Source organism: Oscarella lobularis, chromosome 1, assembly GCF_947507565.1.
Source record: "Oscarella lobularis chromosome 1, ooOscLobu1.1, whole genome shotgun sequence".
NCBI lineage: Eukaryota > Metazoa > Porifera > Homoscleromorpha > Homosclerophorida > Oscarellidae > Oscarella > Oscarella lobularis.
In genome coordinates, this window is record NC_089175.1 from 7177738 (window position 1) to 7197728 (window position 19991).

General features: G+C 43.4%; 6 protein-coding genes and 1 long non-coding RNA gene across 9 annotated transcripts; 3 read left to right on the forward strand and 4 right to left on the reverse strand.

Moving 5' to 3' along the window:
- The first annotated feature begins 774 nt into the window (after positions 1–774).
- On the forward strand, positions 775–1922 carry LOC136183409 (uncharacterized). Its single transcript, XM_065970033.1, has 4 exons — positions 775–909; positions 973–1341; positions 1392–1451; positions 1503–1922. The coding sequence occupies exons 1-4, from the start codon at positions 825–827 to the stop codon at positions 1820–1822; spliced, it is 834 nt and encodes a 277-aa protein (XP_065826105.1). The 5' UTR covers positions 775–824; the 3' UTR covers positions 1823–1922.
- LOC136183424 (uncharacterized) lies at positions 962–2991 on the reverse strand. Its single transcript, XR_010669170.1, has 3 exons — positions 2563–2991; positions 2304–2381; positions 962–2249 (listed from the first exon to the last, which is right to left on the reverse strand). It is a non-coding gene; the product is annotated as an uncharacterized lncRNA (long non-coding RNA).
- LOC136183400 (uncharacterized) lies at positions 1951–7152 on the forward strand. Of its 2 annotated transcripts, XM_065970021.1 has the most exons (6): positions 1951–2057; positions 2108–2192; positions 3562–3671; positions 3773–6105; positions 6164–6388; positions 6454–7152. In XM_065970021.1, the coding sequence occupies exons 4-6, from the start codon at positions 6019–6021 to the stop codon at positions 7078–7080; spliced, it is 939 nt and encodes a 312-aa protein (XP_065826093.1). In that variant the 5' UTR covers positions 1951–2057; positions 2108–2192; positions 3562–3671; positions 3773–6018; the 3' UTR covers positions 7081–7152. The 2 variants fall into 2 exon arrangements, with proteins under 2 accessions (XP_065826093.1, XP_065826088.1); XM_065970016.1 differs by having other exon boundaries at positions 3562–6105.
- Positions 7153–7687: 535 nt separating this feature from the next.
- LOC136186251 (fibroblast growth factor receptor 2-like) lies at positions 7688–9940 on the reverse strand. Its single transcript, XM_065973525.1, has 10 exons — positions 9888–9940; positions 9795–9839; positions 8988–9734; positions 8835–8933; positions 8668–8778; positions 8458–8606; positions 8274–8396; positions 8152–8225; positions 7950–8093; positions 7688–7888 (listed from the first exon to the last, which is right to left on the reverse strand). The coding sequence occupies exons 1-10, from the start codon at positions 9916–9918 to the stop codon at positions 7807–7809; spliced, it is 1605 nt and encodes a 534-aa protein (XP_065829597.1). The 5' UTR covers positions 9919–9940; the 3' UTR covers positions 7688–7806.
- A 2994-nt stretch (positions 9941–12934) lies between these two features.
- On the forward strand, positions 12935–14085 carry LOC136186095 (uncharacterized). Of its 2 annotated transcripts, none has more exons than XM_065973334.1 (4): positions 12935–13035; positions 13095–13316; positions 13373–13757; positions 13813–14085. In XM_065973334.1, exons 1-4 carry the CDS (start codon positions 12949–12951, stop codon positions 14052–14054), a joined length of 936 nt encoding a protein of 311 aa, XP_065829406.1. In that variant the 5' UTR covers positions 12935–12948; the 3' UTR covers positions 14055–14085. The 2 variants fall into 2 exon arrangements, with proteins under 2 accessions (XP_065829406.1, XP_065829414.1); XM_065973342.1 differs by having other exon boundaries at positions 13816–14085.
- Positions 14086–14596: 511 nt separating this feature from the next.
- LOC136190976 (fibroblast growth factor receptor 1-like) lies at positions 14597–16028 on the reverse strand. Its single transcript, XM_065979268.1, has 8 exons — positions 15865–16028; positions 15707–15805; positions 15538–15648; positions 15323–15471; positions 15145–15267; positions 15020–15093; positions 14821–14964; positions 14597–14763 (listed from the first exon to the last, which is right to left on the reverse strand). Exons 1-8 carry the CDS (start codon positions 16004–16006, stop codon positions 14682–14684), a joined length of 924 nt encoding a protein of 307 aa, XP_065835340.1. The 5' UTR covers positions 16007–16028; the 3' UTR covers positions 14597–14681.
- Positions 16029–18946: 2918 nt separating this feature from the next.
- Positions 18947–19836, reverse strand: LOC136190986 (fibroblast growth factor receptor 3-like). The gene is made up of 5 exons (XM_065979279.1): positions 19694–19836; positions 19512–19634; positions 19384–19457; positions 19179–19322; positions 18947–19121 (listed from the first exon to the last, which is right to left on the reverse strand). Exons 1-5 carry the CDS (start codon positions 19823–19825, stop codon positions 19025–19027), a joined length of 570 nt encoding a protein of 189 aa, XP_065835351.1. The 5' UTR covers positions 19826–19836; the 3' UTR covers positions 18947–19024.
- Positions 19837–19991: the final 155 nt, after the last annotated feature.

Sequence of the window (19991 nt, forward strand, 5' to 3'; positions counted from 1 at the left end):
TCAGATGCATTTTTTGTGCGGTGGGAACAGCGTCTTCTAATGATGATGATGACGATGATGACGGTGTCTAGAATGTCGTCAGCTAAATCATAGTGGCAGTGGTTAAAGCATTGTGGCCGCCACATAGTTTAGACACAACGCAGCTAGCCGTCTGGAAATCCTTAGCAAGTCCTAAATTAGCTATTTCATTAGTCGGTTTTCCTGTGCAGAATGTTTCTCATTTCCTGATTTCGGTGATCAAACGCACTAGAGAGAATCAGAGTCTGCACGCGTGCATGTTGATACACCGCATACTTTGCATGCCATTCAAAGGAAGTGATTACAGCGTTCCCTGTCCTTCAAAGACAATGTAAGTTTCCAACGGTCCGATGCGTGGTTCACATTCAATTTGAGACGCACAAGAAAGCAGACACACCTTCTGAGGAATCAGTGACACCTACTACTAAACTAGTAAGTGAGTCTTTGGAGAGGGTCCTATACTGTACTCCTCCACCCCGGCGGAGTGATCGCGAACGAACTCGCGGCATCTTCATACCAAGCCTCGTACACGTGAAAAAAATATTTTACTCTCGTTTGACCCTCTACCTGTGTTCATCATGATGAGGTATAAATGAGGTGACCTCAGCTTAAAGGTGTTTGTGGAGGCGAACTATGTCTCATCATACTCATTTCTTCCATTCCGTCACCACGTGCTGACCGGATCACTTCCTCGAAGACGAGTTAGCAATCGAATATTTGTGAGTCATCGATAGCCGCGTTTCCGCTTTGATTCGTATAAAAGAGCGTTGCTTAGTCAGCGAAAGGCATAACGCGTGTCGGCGAGAATGTTTACCGTTCAAGCTTCCTTTAGCGTTCTTCTACTACTTCTCGTCTCTTCGTCTTTGTCCCAAGAGAAATCCGATCATCAGAGTGAGCGAGTTACAGATACAAATCACGCTCCTAATTAAAATTAATTCGACTTTTAAAAAAAAGGTAAGCGTTTGGCGCGTTCCGACTCGTCCATCTGCTATGGTTATACGCACCGCTTACGTTCGTACGACGTGACGCTTGACCCTACTATTGAAGTGGCTGAGCTCAGATGTTGCCATGATCGGTCGATTATGAATTTGGCGCGTTGGAGAATATTGGGTGGCGACGGCACGAGAGATCAACTTCCGTACTGCTCGACCGACGCTAAGGTCGATTTTTCGTGTTGGAAATACGTGTCGCGTCTCTCTGTTTGTCTCTTTGTTAATGTGACGAAATTGAGGGAAGTTGGGAAGACGACGTTTCTTTGCGGAACGGAACCCATGTCTGACAGCGAGTTCACTCTAACAACGAAAGTTCGCGTCACATCTCCAGGTTAATTAATTGGTACTGTATATATTTTTAATTCTAATACGCTATACTAGGATTACCCACTCCGACACCGACTACGTTTCACGTTGAGGAACTGAAACCTAAGCTACCAGGTACTGACGTCATTGATTATTACATATACACGTGCGTCAATTTAGATTTAGATGTATTTGGATCAAGTTGCAACTTGACTGATACTTATGCTTCGAATGATTTGGATAGCCAATGCGAACAAGGAAAGGTTGTCACGTGCTTTGGAAATGTATCCTCCCTTCTCTGGACTGTCGGAAGAAAGAGTCATCCACGTCGTGTTGCGGAATGTGTGAAAGGGAAATGTCCAGTGGAATCGTGTTGGAAGGTTTCTGCGAGCGATAACGGCGTTGAACTTCATCTTAGTCGCAAGAGGATGGAGTCGAAGAAAGCGTTCAGATGCGCGGAAGGTGCAGGTTTGAATTTGTGCTCTTTTAGAGCTGTGTGGGACTAGTAGAGTTCTTGTTGAGTCGTCTTTTTTGTTTCATGTCACTGTTTGTTTTGATGGTTCTCTCACCATATTTGCACGAAAGAACTTGCATTTTTCATTGGCAGCATCTCGTCATCTAAAACCCGGATGTCCATCTCTGGCTAGCGCTCGTTTTGACGTTTTCCTGCTGTTTCTGCGCTTCAAATGAACTTCCTGGCGCTAGAAAACGAATGAGAATTACGATTCTTTACTGATCGCTGTAATTTGGAGCCGAGAATAGCTCTCTTTCGAACAAGAACTCTCGTTTAGACTTCTCTCGCAACAGCAAGACACTGGTCGAGCACTCTCTCTATACTCTGAAAAGCCAAGCGAGACGAAGAACGATTCGATGCAGGTAAAATGTGCATGAGGGCCAAAACGTACCTTTTGTCCACTCCACTTCGATCGAGACCTATATAAACGAATGTATCACTCACACACACATGTCAAACCTCGACGAGCTCACTTGCACTGAGTCTCTCGTGCAATGACCCTGATTGGCCGGGTTCTTTCTGGCTGGAAATAGTGGAAGCCTGCCATTAGTCTCAGAGCTATAAATAAATACATAAATAAATATTTATTTATTTATAGCTCTGGTCAGACTGTGAATGAGGTAATTCGGACGTCGTGCGATCTAAGCGTTACACAAGACCCCATACAATCGGTTAATTTAGAGAATACAACCGTGCATGCAGTAGACCGCGCGTGTAGGCGAGGAGGTTTACCCATGCCGCGCCAGTCGCCTCTTCATGCAGCCCTTTTAGTGCGACCGCGAACCGTAGTGGATATTAGGATAGGAAAGGTCAATTAAGCGACCTAGACCGACGTCGAAGTTCCTGGAGACGTCAGCACACGTTGTTCCGTTTCTATCGACGAACGATTGCACGTTTCTTCCTTCGCATCCAGAGGAAGTTAACTAATGAGCTAAACGACGTCTTCGCGTTTACACTCCAAGGCGATGACTAAAGAAAGCAGTGAGTGTTGATAAGCGATCGAGCCCTGCCCTTGCCACATTTTTTTACTACAAATCGTTTTCCCTGAACTGATGTCGCGTCATCAGAAATCTGCGTGGGTAGGGTAAACGCTTTCATTCACCCACATCAAATCGGAGTCTCTATAAAATGCAGAGGGTAAAATTATCGAGATCTCAATAGCATTCGTTCGAAATGAAGTTCCTCTTTCGTTCTTCTTCTTCTAATCGGGCGCATATATCTCTTATAATGCTACCACAGATTATCAGAGGTTGTATTATCTAACGACTCACCTAGAACTCGTGGCGTTTTATCTCTTGCGTTTATAGCTAGTAACTCTAAACTGTATTAATTTTATTTGCCTTCCGGTGCCTGTACTGATGCTAAAAAATGTGTAGGGTACTCATTCAATCGTCCCATTTTCCTATCAGAGCGACTTTTCAGCGGAAATTCTATAATAGGGAATCGCTTCCGTTTTTCAACGTCAATACATTGGCGTCTCGAACACCAATAAAAGCGCAGCAATCACGCACACCGTAGCAGTAATAGCCACAGCACGACGAGAAGTAGAAATAGCAGACGACGTGGTAGGATATTGCGTGGAATCTATATAGGAAAGACTCGTAGAGGCAACAGCAGTAGAAACATCAATTGTAGAATTAGGGCTCGTTTGTTGTAGGGTCGTTGTCACCATTGTCGTCGTCACGGTGGGATTATTAGTAGTTGTAGTATTTGTATTCGTATTATTTTTAGTCTCGATGACGATATTGACTGTGCAGCAAATCCTGGGAAATACAATATCCTCGAGACGACAAACGAATTGACCGTTGGGCGCGTCGATTGAAGCGCTTCTAATTGTCAAGGTACGAGTGAGTTTCGATACGTAGGTCCAGCAGTTCGAAGTGTCGTCGCGTTGTGTATTGCACGAGTCGACGCTTTTGCTGTTTCTCGTTTCCCACGTTAGCCCGTCACCGTTGAGGGTCTCTCTTCGACAGCTGACATCGACGACTTCTCCTCTCGTTATCGAAATGGGGTTATTGGTAATAGAAATTTTCTCTCCCTCGTGATCGCGCTCGCATTGGCAGTCTATGAGAGATCGGCTTTTAGGTGAATTTGCTTTTGTTTCATAGTAGACGCGAGTTTACCGTAAGTGTGTACGAGACTAGAGCCGAGTGAGAGGAGAATAAGGCCTAGTGTCGACATAGGAATCATAACGCATATAGTCAGTCTCCAGTCTAACCGATACCTAAGATGAGAGGGGAGAAGTCCATGGTGTGTTCTCTAGTCGAGATTTCGCTGTCGAATGTCTGCTTAGCTTGGGCCAGGTGACTTTTCCCCCACAAGGGTACACGCCCCGGTTGTTGCATTAAGAACGCGTCGTACGGTACACACATGGATATTCTGCCTTAGTTAATTCCTTCCGGGGTGAGGTATAGGGGCCTTACATTATGTAGAAGTCGTACGCACCGAGAGTCTCGGAGAAGAATAATTTTCTCCGTTTTTTTCTCTCGTTTTACGTTGTGGCTGGAAACCGACCGCGCTTGGCGTTCACGATATTTGTTGGGAAGCGATGAGAGAGCCAGTTATGTAATAATCTAATGCAAACTTCCTAAGGGTGTCTAGAGCTTGCATCATCTTCTATCGTATCATCAGTAAGCTATGACGTCACGCAGCCGCAACTTGACGGCGCGAATGAATCGTATCCGGCGGCCTCATCGAATTCTTGGGGCGAAGAAATTCCATACACTAGAAATCATAAGTGCACTCTTATTGACACGACCACGAGTTCCTACCAACGTTCAATTCGTTGCGATTCTCCATTAACCAACAAGTAACGCCCGCCTCAGGAAATCCTGTCGCGATTCTATTCATATCACCTCCTCACTATGCATTCAACACCAACATAGAACACACTGCTGGTTAGACCAAATGCAGTGCGTGTACGCAAGGAACTTATGGGGGGTTCCCCCGGTGGAACGTGTAGGCGTTCATTTTTGTTGGGTGATCAAAAATGTTTCGAATGTTTTTTGATGTCTGTAGGTGGTCTTCTCTCAGTGAATTACATCATACCGCACGTCGTACTGCGAAATGACTCCACTGTTTAGTTTTATAGTTTGTTCCAGATCCAAGTGATCTCTCCCCCTCCCTTCCTTTTGCACCAGACTCCCACGAGCTAATCGATCACGCGACGTTTAGCGTAAACATAGACGGGAGAAAGAGAAAGAACTGTCAATTCGATTCTCTTGTGAGTCGGAAGAAAAAGGCCAACTTACGTAAATGAATAGGTGGTACTCGCGGCGAATGCATTCACCGTGAACTTTCTAACGAACGATATAATCTCGTGCGTGGGTGTGTGAATAACGTCATAGGACGCGTGTCGTATAGTTCCAATTTGTTCTGTGATCTATCTTCCCTCCTCATGCACTTGAGAGAAGGCTTGAACGCACCGTAATTGACATTGCCAAGAGATAGCTATAGACCTGAGTCACCTGAATGACTCTATATCTACTTCTTTGTCTCCGTAAAGATTACGTACGTGGGCCGCGCGTGCTCCACTGAACCAAGAGTGTTCATCACTGCACCTTCACTAGAAATTAGATAATTAGGAAAGTAAAGCGATTTTGCAACTCAGGCCGGCGGCCGTCGTATACGCGGCCGCACGTTGAATTTTTTTTGGGAGAGAAGTTAATTGCCAAACGTTTCTTCGTGTGCACATGATTTCACCGTTCCAAGTTTTGTTTTTCTACAAGTTCCGCTCTCCAGCGATGACGATGAGCTCAACGCTTCCACGCACATTCCTGCTGTAAATAATTAGGTATTTGCCTACGTTTGTTCGTAGAATCTTTGCGTTCATTCGAATGGGCGTGTCTTTCTATTAAGTGAACCTTCTTCAAACGAAACTTCTCAATACTATGCACACAGCACCTGAGATGCAAACAGTTTGAGAGGGAAAGCCTCTTCGTTCGTGGCTATGTGAAACATGAACGTTTAGTTGTTTTCACAAGCCTTTCCACGCCCACGAGCACACTCACGCATATCTGTGTGGGTCATCGCGTTTAGCGCTAAATCTCCCACGTGATGTAATGTATTGGGGGTCGTCGCGGTTCGCGCTAAATCTCCCACGTGTTGTATGACCTGAGCCTCCTCTATAAAATGCCGAACAAAACTGCTTAGCTGTCACATTGAGAGTTCAACAGCAAGTCTCCCGTTATGAAGTCTCTTTTAGTTCTCCTTGTAATCGGGCACATGAGTTTGGCTCGTTCTGGCACTAATTTTACAGAGGATGAGCTCCAGATGGTATTAAAACAAGCCCTGTTTAATTTACTGTTCACAGCGTTTTAATGCTACGTTTCAGCTCTGCTCTGAACCGATCGATAGGGGTGACGACATGAAATTGCCTTTGGCATTCATCAAATTTAACTCGAGCGCGCTTGCGTTAGCCCCTCCAGAATGGAACGTGTCTGTAGACACTTTCCTAACAAAAGTTTATAGTGATGGCAAATCTTTCATCTGGCACACGTTTCCAACGCACCATCGATTGGGCGTAGACAAGAACGGAAAATTAGAAATTGATCACGAGGTACATAAAGTAGCTTCCTTCCTATATACCTTTCGCAAGTTTGTTTGTCTTGTCGATCGTTGTAGGAAACTACCACGTTTAGAGTATTTGATGCGTGTCCCAGTAAGCAACCGTATAATGCTTGGTGCGCTAGTCGCAACGATGATCATTTCCTTGTGTCGATGAATGGTTTCGGTGCGGAGGGATTTCGCGTTGACGATTGCAAAAAAGCGCTCAATGGTTCGATAAATGAAACGTTTTGTACGAACGCTGCGTTTTTGGAAAACTACCTACACAATCAGGTGTACTATCACGATAGTCCGTCCTTGCAAAAGGAAAAGTGCCATGAATTTGAAAGGAAACGTCAGAATTTTTCCGATTGTCCTTCATTTACGGCCGTTTACAAAGAGAAGGTCAAGTGTCGTGCAGTTCGGTATAATTCAAGCGCACAAGAGGCAAACGCATCTTTACTCTTTCGCTGCGACCGTAATCATGCGTGGAAAGTTCAAAAGTCAGAAGAGTCATACGAACTAGTTTCTGATTGCAATAAGCTATTAAATTCCAAGCACGTCTTCTCTTACATTTGCCAAATTGAATACAAACGTCGAATGAATCTGGAGCTCCACTTTAAGCCCTCTGTTGTTTTCAGAAAGTTTCGATGTAGAAAAGGAAAAACCGTAATTTGTAACACGCATTTCGAGCATGAAAAATAACATTCGGGGTTGGCTAGTGTCAAAAAATCTTTTTACTCGCTTACTACTGGCAGTAGTACAGCTTCAGTTAAATAAAGAACGTTTGATGTAAACGCCCCTGGGTTTCTACAATTCCTCGATCTCTCTGCTTGATTTGTGGTCTTAAATATTTATTTAGAAAAGAAAACGCACAGCGCTTAGTCCTAATAAGCCAAATTTTTGGAAAAAAAGAATCACTATACCAATCAGGGCCTACATTTTAGTCAAACTTTTTTTGCGTGTTTCTGTTAGCGTGGCCCAGCAACCTCTTACTCCTTTTACTCCCCTTTCTGCAGTATGAAAGCCTACCTATGAATTGACAAAACTAACTTTTTAAGACTTTCCTAAAGCTACGCGTTCTATTCGTCTAGAATGCCGGGGGAAATTCCAGCTTGACAGAATTATTTGCTGGCCCTTAGGACGAAGAACTTAGAGTGACCTCATATGAACATATGATCATATGATCCTGATATGAACATATGAACATATGATCCACAAACCTAACCTAAGCTAAACCGCAGACACTGTCATGTGCAGAGAGACAGTAGCATCGATAATTTTTCAGCGTAGCGAGTTAAAGAAATGCAGCGAAAAATTCGAGGCCAGAGATAACACGCGTAGTGAGTCAAAGAAATACAGCGAAAATTCGAGAACAGAATACAGTACCACACACCAAATTCGGAGACGTTGTTGTCCAATTTCAACACATCACATATTCTCAGACGTTATGCGAAGAAACGTTGGCCTCGTATCAGGAACCGAGTTCCAGCAGCAAACCATGATATCGTATCTACGTCAGTACACAATTTCGCTAATATTTTGAAACACGTTATTAATTAATCACTTCCTACAATTTTTGCGAGCAGTTTCTTGGTTTACTCATACGATAATCAGATTTTCCGGTGAGCAACTCGAATAATTTTTCGATTGGTATTCCAGGATAGGGAGTTCCACCCAGAGTCGCTATTTCCCAAAGAACGATTCCGTAGGACCAACTAGAAAAATAGAAGTCTCGCGTTAACTTAGAGCATCACATTCATTTACTATACTCACACGTCGCTATATTCACTATACGTTGCATATAGAAGCACTTCAGGTGCACACCACCGAAACGGAATAACTCCGCCCTATATGTAAAAAATGCTAAGTTTGGCGATATGATATTCACAATGTACACGTGATGTTTTTCGGTAGTAGGCAGCTGACTGTAGATCTTTAGCGAGTCCAAAGTCCGATATCTTCAATCGCTGTCCCGCGCAGACGAGAACGTTTCTCGCTGCCAGATCGCGATGAACGCACTATAAACCGCGATTTACTCGTAATCAATTTCTCAGCCCGCGTTTAATTAAATATTCATACTCCTTTGGAAGCGACAAATTCCATTCCTTCGGCAATTTGGTGTGAAAATCCAAATTGTTTGGCATCGTCCAATCCAACGCTTCTTATTTTGCGAAGGTGACGATGTAGGTCTCCAAGCTCGGCGTATTCCATTACAATTTTACTCAAGCCTATATAAGACATAGTCTCTTTGTTCGCGTGTCTCCTCTCGCGATTTCTTTCTAATCTGACATTTTTTTTCTATGCAATAACCGTAGACGTGAATGACATTTTGGTGTTGACCGAGCTTCACGATAACTTCGGCCTCTTTTTTAAGTTCCTCCGGGTTGACCCCCTCCCGATCTAGGCATGCCAGAGAAAATTTTCGCACAGAATTATCGGCAATTACTTGCGCTTACTTTTGAGCATTTTTATTGCAATTCGCCTATCATAAATTATTCCTTTTTTGCACACAGTTCTTAGTTTTCCTTCAGCCACTGTGCCAAATTGTCCTTCTCCTGAGATCGCAGCGGTTTTTTAATTTTCTAAAATGTGACCAAAATTGGGTTTACCAAGTGATTTTCCGATTAAAAGACAGTCAATTGGAATGATTTCGTTTCCGCTCCACACTTGCTGTTGCTTTACGTCGAGAAGATAAGCTAAGTTGTCCGAGCTATCATTCGAAGTAACTCCATCAGAAAGTCGCTTTCGCTTCAACTTTATAATAACAACAGCAGCTCCGAGTCCGACACCAAGAAGGAGCACAGCAATGGCAGACACCGTAGCAGAAATCGTCACAGTCTGAAAAGAGTTAAAAGCAACAGACGATACATTTGGAAGAGAAGTCCCATTTGGATATGTAGTAAAGGCGAGAGTAGCACTAACAGTCGAAGCGTTAAATGCTTCTTGGGAGCTAATTATAGAGGCTGCAGTCGTGCTGGGTATACGGGATCTTTGCCTCTGCGAAGTCGCAGACAGCGTTGTTATTGCTGTCGCTTGTGTGGAGCTAATTCTATGCTGGATTTTGGCGATCACTGTGCAGCATATTATTTTTTCGTGAGGCAACCTTTTTTCGAGACTGCAGTCGAATTTACTTTGGGACGCGCTGATTGAAGCGCCCCTGATTGTCAACGTTTGAATAAATCGAGACAAAACCTTTTTCTCGACTGTTTTACTTTTACCGATCGCTTTCCATTCAAAATCGTAATTTAGAGCTGGATTGGATTGTGTGCAATTAACTCTGACAACATCTTCTCTCTTCATAGGAATCGTCTCATCGATTATTTTTTTTCCCTGAGGCGATCTTTGGCACCAGCAGTCTAGATTGGTTCGAAGGTTTTCTTTGATTCGATTAGTGGTAGGCTTTGGTCGCAATATACCTTGAGTTTGTACAGGACTGGAACCGATCGAGAGAAGAAAGTAGCCTAGGCAGCACAGGAATCGTCAAGAAGCCGATGTGCACTAGAGCTAACCTGTCACCAATATTAGAGAGGAGAAGTTCATGGTTTGTAGTGAGGAGTTCGCCTGCAAGTGGCCAACTGGCTTTAACGAGCGAGATTTCTCTATCTATATATATCCTAGCGGTGTTGCACTAATAGATCGCGGTCACGAACACTTCCTCGCATACGTCTGGCTTCAGACTCTAAATACACTTTGGGTCATCGCGTGGGAGCTTGTAGTAATATTATAGCTTCATCCGGTGCCAGATAGGAAGCTAAACTAGGTCGCTCTCGAAAGAGTCTTGCGATGCTAATTCTTGATAGCCGCCGCGTATCGACGTTTCACCTTGATTTAGCTTCTTTTCTTGGCTGCAGTTGAACAAATTGCATGAAGAGCGCCCGACCCATTGCTCCTCCCAAGGCGGATGTATGTCTAGCTCTCGATGCAAATGCTTATATCGTACTCAAACTGGGGTAAGAGGAGGAAGGGAACTAAGCGGCACTTCTGCATCCTCATGCAGACAAGTTACCGTACGTCACCGAGCCGCGCCTATATTTATTTACTTTTCTTCCTTAGTTAAACTATTCATGTGTCTGTTTCTATGTGCAGTTCAAGGTCGATATACGCTATGGATCTGGAACTCCAAAACTGCCAAGTCAGCTACCATGACACTTTTATTATGATTTCAACTAACTATTATTATTAGTCTTTTTATAATATCTGCGATTACAGTGCACTCCTACCCGCAGGAAACATCAGGCGCAAGCGTAAATAAATAATCATGCTCCCTATAGATTCGAATTCCTTCTCACCACTTTCACATTGAGGGTCTCACACCCTCACCCTATACAAAAAAAATGGGTAGAATACAGTATGAACCGAAGGAGGAGCCTAAGGCGGGGTAAAACTAATGAAAACTAATTGCACGTGCACTCCCACATAGAGGCCGTCGTAATCGACGAAAGAGAAACGATCAACTGTACGGGACTCGTCTCGTCAACATCCCGTCATAGGCTTCCTTAGCTTTTCTCGAACGCGAGTGAATGCCGTAGAGACGGCTTCAACTGCTTCCACTTTTCCCATTCGTAGCCCCTAGTATAAAATGTGGCCTTAAAAACACGATTCCTCTACTAGTATCCAAGCAAACTCAATGCCGAAGCCAACGTATATTCGAATTTCACTCAAGAGGCCAAAGTTGATAATTTTATCGGCGATTTAGGCGCTTTGCGCTTTTGCTCTTCCTAACTCTTTGCAAAAAGGAATTCATTGTTTCGTTTGAGAATGAGAAGAAGAAGATAGCGTAGTTCGCGTAGAAATTAGACCGCACATATTCACTCCTTAGTCTAACCTATGCCTAATATGAGAGAGGAGAAGTTTATGGTTCGTTTTCTAGTCAAGATATCTTTGTCGGATGTCTGATTAGCTTGGGCCGGGCGACTTTTTCCCAGTAACGGTAGGCATTAATTAAGAACGTCTATCTGTACGCATATGGATATCCTGTCCTTCCAGGGTGAGGGATACACCTGTCAAGGGCTAGCATCATCTTCTATCGTATCCTTATTAAACGATGATGACGTCACGCAGCCGCACTGTACCTTGACGGCGCGAAGTAATCTTATACGGCGACGTCATCGAATTCTTACTACAACGCATACCCTATACACTATAGAACAACCATAAGTGCACTCTTATGTTATATTTACACGATCACTTGTTTCTACCATCGTCAATTCTTCAGATACGATTCTCCGCTCTCGTATCGAGCCGAAATGACAAGTAGCGCGTGCCTCAGGAAATCCAGTCGCTATCACCTCACTACCTATCATAAATCACTACGTCTTCAACACCAAACTAGTCCACGCTGCATCGTAGGCCTAATGCCGTAGAGTACGTGTACGCAGGAAGTTGTAGGTGGTTCCCCGGTCGAACGTGTAGGCGTCACTTTTGTTGGGGATCTAAAATGTTCGAATGTTTTTGAACTCTTTGGGTGCAGGGCATTCTGTTAGTGAATTACATCCGCACCGCACCGTTCCACTTTGTAATGCGAAATGACTTCACTCGTTTCGTGTCAGATCCGCATGCACCTTCTCTCCCCCTCCTTCCTTTCTGCACGAGACTTTCCTAAGAAGCTAATCGATCACGCGACTTTTTTCGTAAACATGGATGGGAGGAGAAATGGAACGCGATCTTTCGAAGTCGTTTCTCTTGTGACCATGCAGCTTACGCGTAGTCGCTGGACCGTGTGCGACTTGCATGCAGCGAATGAGTGAGCCGCGAGCTTTTTAATGAATGAAAAATCTCCTGAAATGCCTCGCGTGCGTGGGTTTGTGAATAACTTAAGAACAGAACTTGTTGTGCTTGTTCCATCATCCCCTATGTACTTGAGACAAAAAGAACGCACTCACGCTAATAGAGTACCTTGCGAAGAGATAGGTTTAGATATTTGATTGACTCCGTGTCTACTTTTGTGTCTCCGACGTGTAACATGCAGGACACTTTATTAGAAAATAGGACATTTAGGAAAGTAAAGCGATTTTGCTTTTCCGGTTGGGGGCGGCCGTCTACGCAAACAATTCGTTGAATTAACTTTTTGGGGAGAAGTTCTTAGCAAATGTTGTTTTAAGTGCATCGCGATGATCTCACAGTTCCAACTGTTGTTGTTCTTAATTTAAGTTCCGCTCTCTAGCGATGGCAATGAGCTCACCGCTTCTACGTACATGCAGGCGTTAAATGCTTAGTAAGCGTTGCGGATATTGAGTCGAAGGGCGTGTCTTTCCATTAGGTGAAGGTTTTCAAACGAAGCTTCTCAATAAACTATTTGCGCAGCACTCGGAAACGAATAGAGTTTGAGAGGAGAAACCGCTTAGTCCGTAGCTATAACGAAGCAAAGCGATTATAGCAACAATCAGAAGCAAGAGAGCGGGATTGGGATTGTGCACGCCCATGCACATGCAAATGTATATCTGTTGTGGGTCGCCGCGGTTACCTCTGAATCTCCCACGTGTTTTGAGAAACTAAGCCTCCTCTATAAAACGCCAAGCGAAACTGCTGGCCTGTTACATTGAAAGCTCACAAGCATTCGCTCATTTCGAAATGAAGGCTCTGTTGGCTCTCCTTGCAATCGGGCTAATGCGTTTTGCTCGTTCTGGCTCTATGTTTTCGGATGAAGAACTCAAGATGGTGTTCAAACAACATTCGCCTAATTGACTTCTTGCGGCGTTTTAATTCTAAGTTTTTAGCTCTTCTGTCCGGTGCAAGACTTCGCTAGATCCGGCGACATAAAAGAGCCTCTGGCGTTTATCAAATGTGATGGGAGCGTACTCTCGTTGTCCCTTCCTAATGGGAGCGCACCCGAAGAAATTTTCCTAACACAAGTAGCAAAAACTAAATCTTTGATCTGGAGTACGTTTAAACCGCAAAAGCGCTTGGGCGTGGACACGAACGGGACTCTTGAAATTAATGTGAACTTCCTTCATATATGCCCCTCCTAACGTTCCTTGAATCGCCTATTTTTTAGAATAAAACCACGTTTAAACAATTAGATGCTTGCCATAATAGCAATACAATCAAGATGCAATACCCTCTGTACAAAGCTTTATGCGCTAGTCGCGGGAATAAACATTTCCTTGTGTCGATGAAAGGCTTTGGTGTTAAAGGATTCAAAGTCACCGATTGCGACACCCCGCTTAGTGGTCCATCTGAGGATGAGTTTTGTAAGAAATCTACGCTTTGGAGGGACTACTATCACTATCATAAGTACTTTGGCTCCAATCCGAATTTGGCTTGGGAGAAGTGCCTTTCATTTGGGAGGAACAATAAGACATGCAGCAATAATAATAATAATGGCATAGGAGCCAAGCCGCCAGAACCAGACCATCAGGCGAAAGAATTATCAATTCAAAGTACAGAATTAAATTTTAGTTACGAAATACGTCTACTTTTCTTTTTTTTTCGCAGCAGAACAGCAATCTAAGGCAAACGAAAAAACAACGTCTAATTTTGTCTTTCTAAATTGCGCGTGGGAAGTTGAAAAGTCAGAGTCATCTAAAGGGACTAAGGTTATTCCGTGCCAAACGAAATATAAAAGTTCTGGAGTTCTGAAGCTCTTGATCAAACCCCCTGCTGCTTCAAAAATGCTCGAATGCAGCAAAGGCAAAACCAATAATTGCCGTTTTTTAATTAAGGATTTGAAAAAATGACGGCACAGTAATAAACGTAGTTGGTCTCGAAGCATGCAAAAACTCTGATCTTGACGCTAGTTTGCTGAAATTGTGCAACAAAGTATTGCTTTAGTAAGTAAACGCAATATACGTTTATACAAATCTTTGATGTCTAGCTCCGCTTGAATCGTGGTCTCAAATGCCTAGAAAGTATAACCAATGCTTTGTCCTAATGAAAGTAATGTCAAACTGTTGGCAAGGCGAATCAGTGTAGCAAGCCGAACATAGGACAACTATATCTTCTGTATGTACCTAGCATAGAAAAATAACGTATTGGTCTTCTTACTTCCCTTTTTGCCCGTGAAGTTGCAACTCGACAGAATTATTTGCAAGCTCTTATAAGTCAAATTTAAAGAAACACTATTACAGCGGAGCATCTCATTTGAATTCCACTCGCAAAAAAATTGTCATCCTCAGGATGAAGAACCCGGCGTGCATTCAAATATATTTTCAAAAGTCATTAGCTTTTTTAATTAACTAAATCGCATATACGTTTACATACATAGAGATAACGGCATCGATAATTATAGGGCGCAGTGAAGTACCGCGCTCTTATTCGAGAACAGAAATGAAACAACTTTTCAAAGTTTGAGAGGTTGCATGTTGCTACATATTCTCGTACGTCATTTTATGAAATGTTGGCCTTTTATCCGGAACCGAGTTCCAACAGCTAACCATGATGTCGTATCTACGTCAGTACAAAGATTAAATAATGTTTCGTAACTCGTCATTCATCAGTGCGTACAATGTTTGCGAGCAATTTCTCGGTTTACTCATACGATAGTCAGATTTTCCGGTGAGCAACTCAAACAACTTTTCGACAGGTATTCCAGGATAGGGAGTTCCACCCAGAGTCGCTATTTCCCAAAGAACGATTCCGTAGGACCAGCTAGGAAAAAGAAGACTTATTTAAGTTTTCTCGTGTTATACTTTACTGCACTTACACGTCGCTATATTCACTGTACGTTGCATAAAGAAGCACTTCAGGTGCACACCACCGAAAGGGAATAACCCCGCCCTACATGTAAAAATGTTGGTGGATATCTTACATCTTGTATAAATATCGCACGCGCGACGTTTTTCGGTAGTACGCGGCTGACTGGAGATCTTTAGCTAGTCCAAAATCAGATATCTTCAATTGTTGTCCTGCGCAGACAAGAACGTTTCTTGCCGCCAGATCGCGATGAACGCACTAAAGACCAAATTTCTTTGAATTCAACTTTCAACTAGCGTTTAATTTTTCATACTCCTTTGGAGACGACAAACTTCATTCCCTCGGCGATTTGCTGTGCAAATGCAAATTGTTTGCTATCGTCTACACCAATGCTTCTCAATTTGCGTAGATAACGATGTAAGTCTCCGAGCTCGGCGTATTCCATTACAATTCTACTCAAGTCTAAGACAGGGTCTCATATTAATTCATTAATCGAGTGTTTCCTCCACGTTTTTTGCCTAATCTTACATTTTTCCTCAATGCAATAACCGTATACGTGAATGACGTGTTCGTGTTGACCGAGCTTGACAAGCAGTTCGGCTTCTTTTTGAAGCTCCTTTGCGTTGATCCCTTCTTGGTCTATAGACATGCATGAGAACATTTAAACACTAAATCTTCTTTATGAAGATGCGTTTACTTTTGAGCATTTTTATTGCAATTTGCCTATCATGAATTTTCTTTTGTTTACACGCAGTTCTTAACTTTCCTTCGGTCACCGTGCCAAACTGCCCTTCTCCTAAGAGATAAAGCATCAGTTTTGCAATTTTTCTAAACGGTTGTCGATATTGCGTTCACCAAGTGATTTTCCAATGAAAAGGCAGTCAGTTGGGATGATCTTAGATCCGTTCCAAACCTGCAGTTCCTTAGAATAAGCTAAGTTGTCGGAGCTATCATTCGCAGTAAATTGGTCCGAAAGTTGCTTTCGCTTTAGCGCCATAATAGCAGCGGCTCCGACACTAAGAAGGAGCACGGCAGTGGCGGATACCGTAGCAGAAATAGTCGCAGTCCGTAAAGAGGTAAAGGCACCGGACGTAACGTTTGGAAATGAAGTTCTATTTGGATGGGATGCATTTTGATATGAGGTTTCAATTAGAGAAGATGTTTTCATTGTCGGCGTTTGTGTAGGAACATTTTTATTAGGCTGAATGTTGGCGACCACTCTGCAGCAACTTTCTGTATGGTGTTGGGGACGGCACGTGAAATTACTCTGAGTCGCGTTGATTGAAGCACCACCTCTGATTGTCAAGAGACGAGTGCGTCGGGATTTACGTGTTACTAAGTGTGTTTTACTTTCGCTCATCGCTTCCCATATAAACTCGCGATTGGCTCCTTCCTCGTCTATGCAAGTAACGTTGACGACTTCTTGTCTCTTTAGAGACATGGAAATCGTATCATAGAATATCTTTTCCCTAAACTGGCAGCAGCAGCTTTTGTCACCACATATCTCTCCAGTTTGTACCGGACGGGAACCGAATGCGAGGAGAAGGTAGCCTAGGCAGCACAGAAATCGCATATAATATATACACTTAGAAAGTCAGGAAGCCGACGTGTAGTATAGAGCTCTAACCTGTGACCAATACTTGACAGGAAGAGTCCATGCTTTGTAGATAGAAAGTCGCCTTCAAATGTCCAACTGGCTTGTGACGAGCGAGTTTACTCCGTTTATATACCCTAGAAGTGCTGCCTAATAGCTCGGGCGTTCACTGATAGCTTCCGACTTTAGCTAAATGGGACACATCCTATGGGGTCATGGGTGGAAGCTTATAGCAATATGTGCCAGAAGGGAAGCTAAAAGGTCGCTCCTTAGAAGATTCTGTCGAATAAAGTACCGACATCATGCAGACTTGTGCTTTGCTTTTAACTGACTATTATTAAAGAACGCTCCTAATCTCGAACCACCCTCAAGAAACATTTATGATCGTAAATATAATATCGTTCTCGATCCCTACTTTCTCATTCTTTCTTATTCCTTCTTATCCCCGGCCGTCTCTTTCACCTTCGCACACTCGCCCTATACGAAAACATCATCAGTCGTAAGTAAAAAGATTATGTAATAAGACTGTACTCTTGCCGCCCTTTGCAAAAGAACTTTACAAAATCACTTGTTTTCATACCTGCTGACGCTCTTCGAGAGTAATTTAACTTATACCCAACAAAACGTGCCCGCACACCGTCGTAATCTCGTTCGATGAGGTGCTGCGTTTTTACGGCGCACTTCCCGGGAAACGATCTAACTATACGGGACTCGAACTCGTCGTCATCTCGTGATGAACTTTCATGGCTGTTGTCGAACGCGAGAACGGTTTTTGCGTCGAAGCAGTGGGCTGAAGACGGTAAACGAGCAAGAAAGATTGCGCTAGCTAGTCTTTAGAAAGTCGGGGTCCCATTGGGGAAACGTCGTCGTTTCGAGGCGCAACTTCATTCCATTCGCTTCGATGTCGCTCAGGTGAGTAATATCAGTGAACGAAAGGCAGTTTGACTAGTTAGAGCGAGACAGTGCCTTCTTGGAGGGTTCCTACTAGTAGTAATTGACCTACTTCGATCCCCTCCCTGTCTTCGCACGTACCTGAGTAAGACGTCCAATCAGCACCCTTAGCTTAGCCGCCGAATGATCAAACGACATCTGCGCTGATACTCCAGCGTCGATTCCGTGCCTAGAAAGCCATATTTCGAATAGATTGTATCGATGAGGCGAGGCCGAACCACGAGCGATCCTTAATTAATTACACATCGATCCCAACGTAAGCCGTCACCCGACCGCTTATGTGGCGGCGCACTGAACTAAGAAGAGAAATTAAGGTTTCTCTGAAACGTAGTTGACCAACCAGAATGTACGTTTTGGTGGCGTGATACCAATGACGTTACATGAAGTGTTGATGCAATCTGAGCAACATCCGCTCTTCTTCACGAGCCCTCGTGTCCGATAGGTTCTCTAAACGCAGTATAGCATCTGCCATTTCAAAAGATTGTTCTATAGACTAATGTTGTTCTGTGGTTGCTCCACGTTTCTCCGAGGTCAACTGGTTACGTCTGGAGAATATTGCCCCAGCGGAGACATCTCGTAGACAAAGCGGTTTACCCGGTCGCCTCTTAAACTGTAGACTAAAGTTGTTCTGCGGTTGCTCCATGTTTCTCCGAGGTCAAATGATTACAGTACGTCTGGGGAATATTGCCTCAGCGGAGACGTCGCGTAGACAAAACGGTTTACCCGGTCGCCTCTTTCGTTGACAAAATTAGCACATTAATTAATGAATAGAGTATCGTCTGCAGGTGACGTTAGGGAATTCTTTTTCCCCGTACTGATCATTTCCTTAGCATCCACTCGCGAACAGATAATTATAATGAGCTAAACGAAGATCATGTTTGCACTCCAACTGCAATGCTTGAGAACGGGTTCAATTGAAGTGACATGAGATATTTTGAAAAGGACTCAGCCCCTAGAGCTTTTGAGTGCCGATCTGGGATGTTTTAGTACTAGGGGGCCGGACGTCCTGTCGTATTAGAGAGGGTGTTTAGATAGATAATGTAACCGCACGGGGAAGCACCTTCGTTAAATTGCTCCTACATACGAGAATAGATTGGAACTCTTCAAGTTCTCCGCGTTTCGCTGCGGTTAGCTTAAGCGCTTTCTAGGGATCATGCACCCACCTAAACAAGGAAATTGAGTTGCAGCTTCTCTATATATAATGCTGAGAAAACGGTAGAACTAAGCATTTAAGAGGTCAAATAAGGGCATGCATTCGTTTGAAATGAAGTTTCTGTTCATTCTCCTTGTAATCCGGCACACGTTTTTGGCTTTTATAACTCATAATCCAAAAACGATTTGCTTTCTTAAAATTGCGGATACGTTATACGTACAAAGTTACAGCAGCACTAATACTTTTAAGGCGTGAGTCAAAAGCAAAAAAATTTAAGAACAGAGAAAATCACTGCGAAACTTTGGTTGCTTCATATGTTATACATCACTAACTCGCATATTCTTGGACGAGATGCGAAGAAACGTTGGCCTTTTATCAGGAACCGAGTTCCAACAGCTAACCATGATGTCGTATCTACGTCAGTACAAAGATTCAATAATTTTTCGTAACTCGTCATTCATCAGTGCGTACAATTTTTGAGAGCAATTTCTTGGTTTAGTCATACGATAGCCAGATTTTCCGGTAAGCAACTCGAACAACTTTTCGACAGGTATTCCAGGATAGGGAGTTCCTCCCATCGTCGCTATTTCCCAGAGAACTATCCCGTAGGACCAGCTGAGAAAATAGAGGAATAACATCATCTAGCTTAGAGCTTTAATTTATTTACTACACTTACACGTCGCTATATTCACTGTACGTCGCATATAGAAGCACTTCAGGTGCACACCACCGAAACGGAATAACTCCGCCCTATATGTAAAACGTATTGACTTTTGTGGTGATATCTTATCCGCATTAACGTACACGCGACGTTTTTCGGTAGTAGGCAGCTGACTGGAGATCTTTAGCGAGTCCAAAGTCGGATATCTTCAATCGTTGTTCTGCGCAGACAAGAACGTTTCTAGCTGCCAGATCGCGATGAACACACTAGGGACCAATTCATTCTTAATCAACTTTCAACACGTGTTCAATTTTTTAATTCATACTCCTTTGGAGACGACAAACTTCATTCCTTCGGCGATTTGCTGTGCAAATGCAAATTGCTTGCCATCGTCCAGTCCAACGCTTCTTAGTTTGCGTAGATGACGATGTAAGTCTCCTTGCTCAGCGTATTCCATTACAATTCTACTCAAACCTAAGACAGAGTCTCAATATTAGCCACGTTTCTCCCTGACGATTTTTGCCTAATCCTACATTTTTCTTCAATGCAATAACCGTAGACGTGAATGACGTTCTCGTGTTGACCGAGCTTGACAAGCAGTTCGGCTTCTTTTTGAAGTTCCT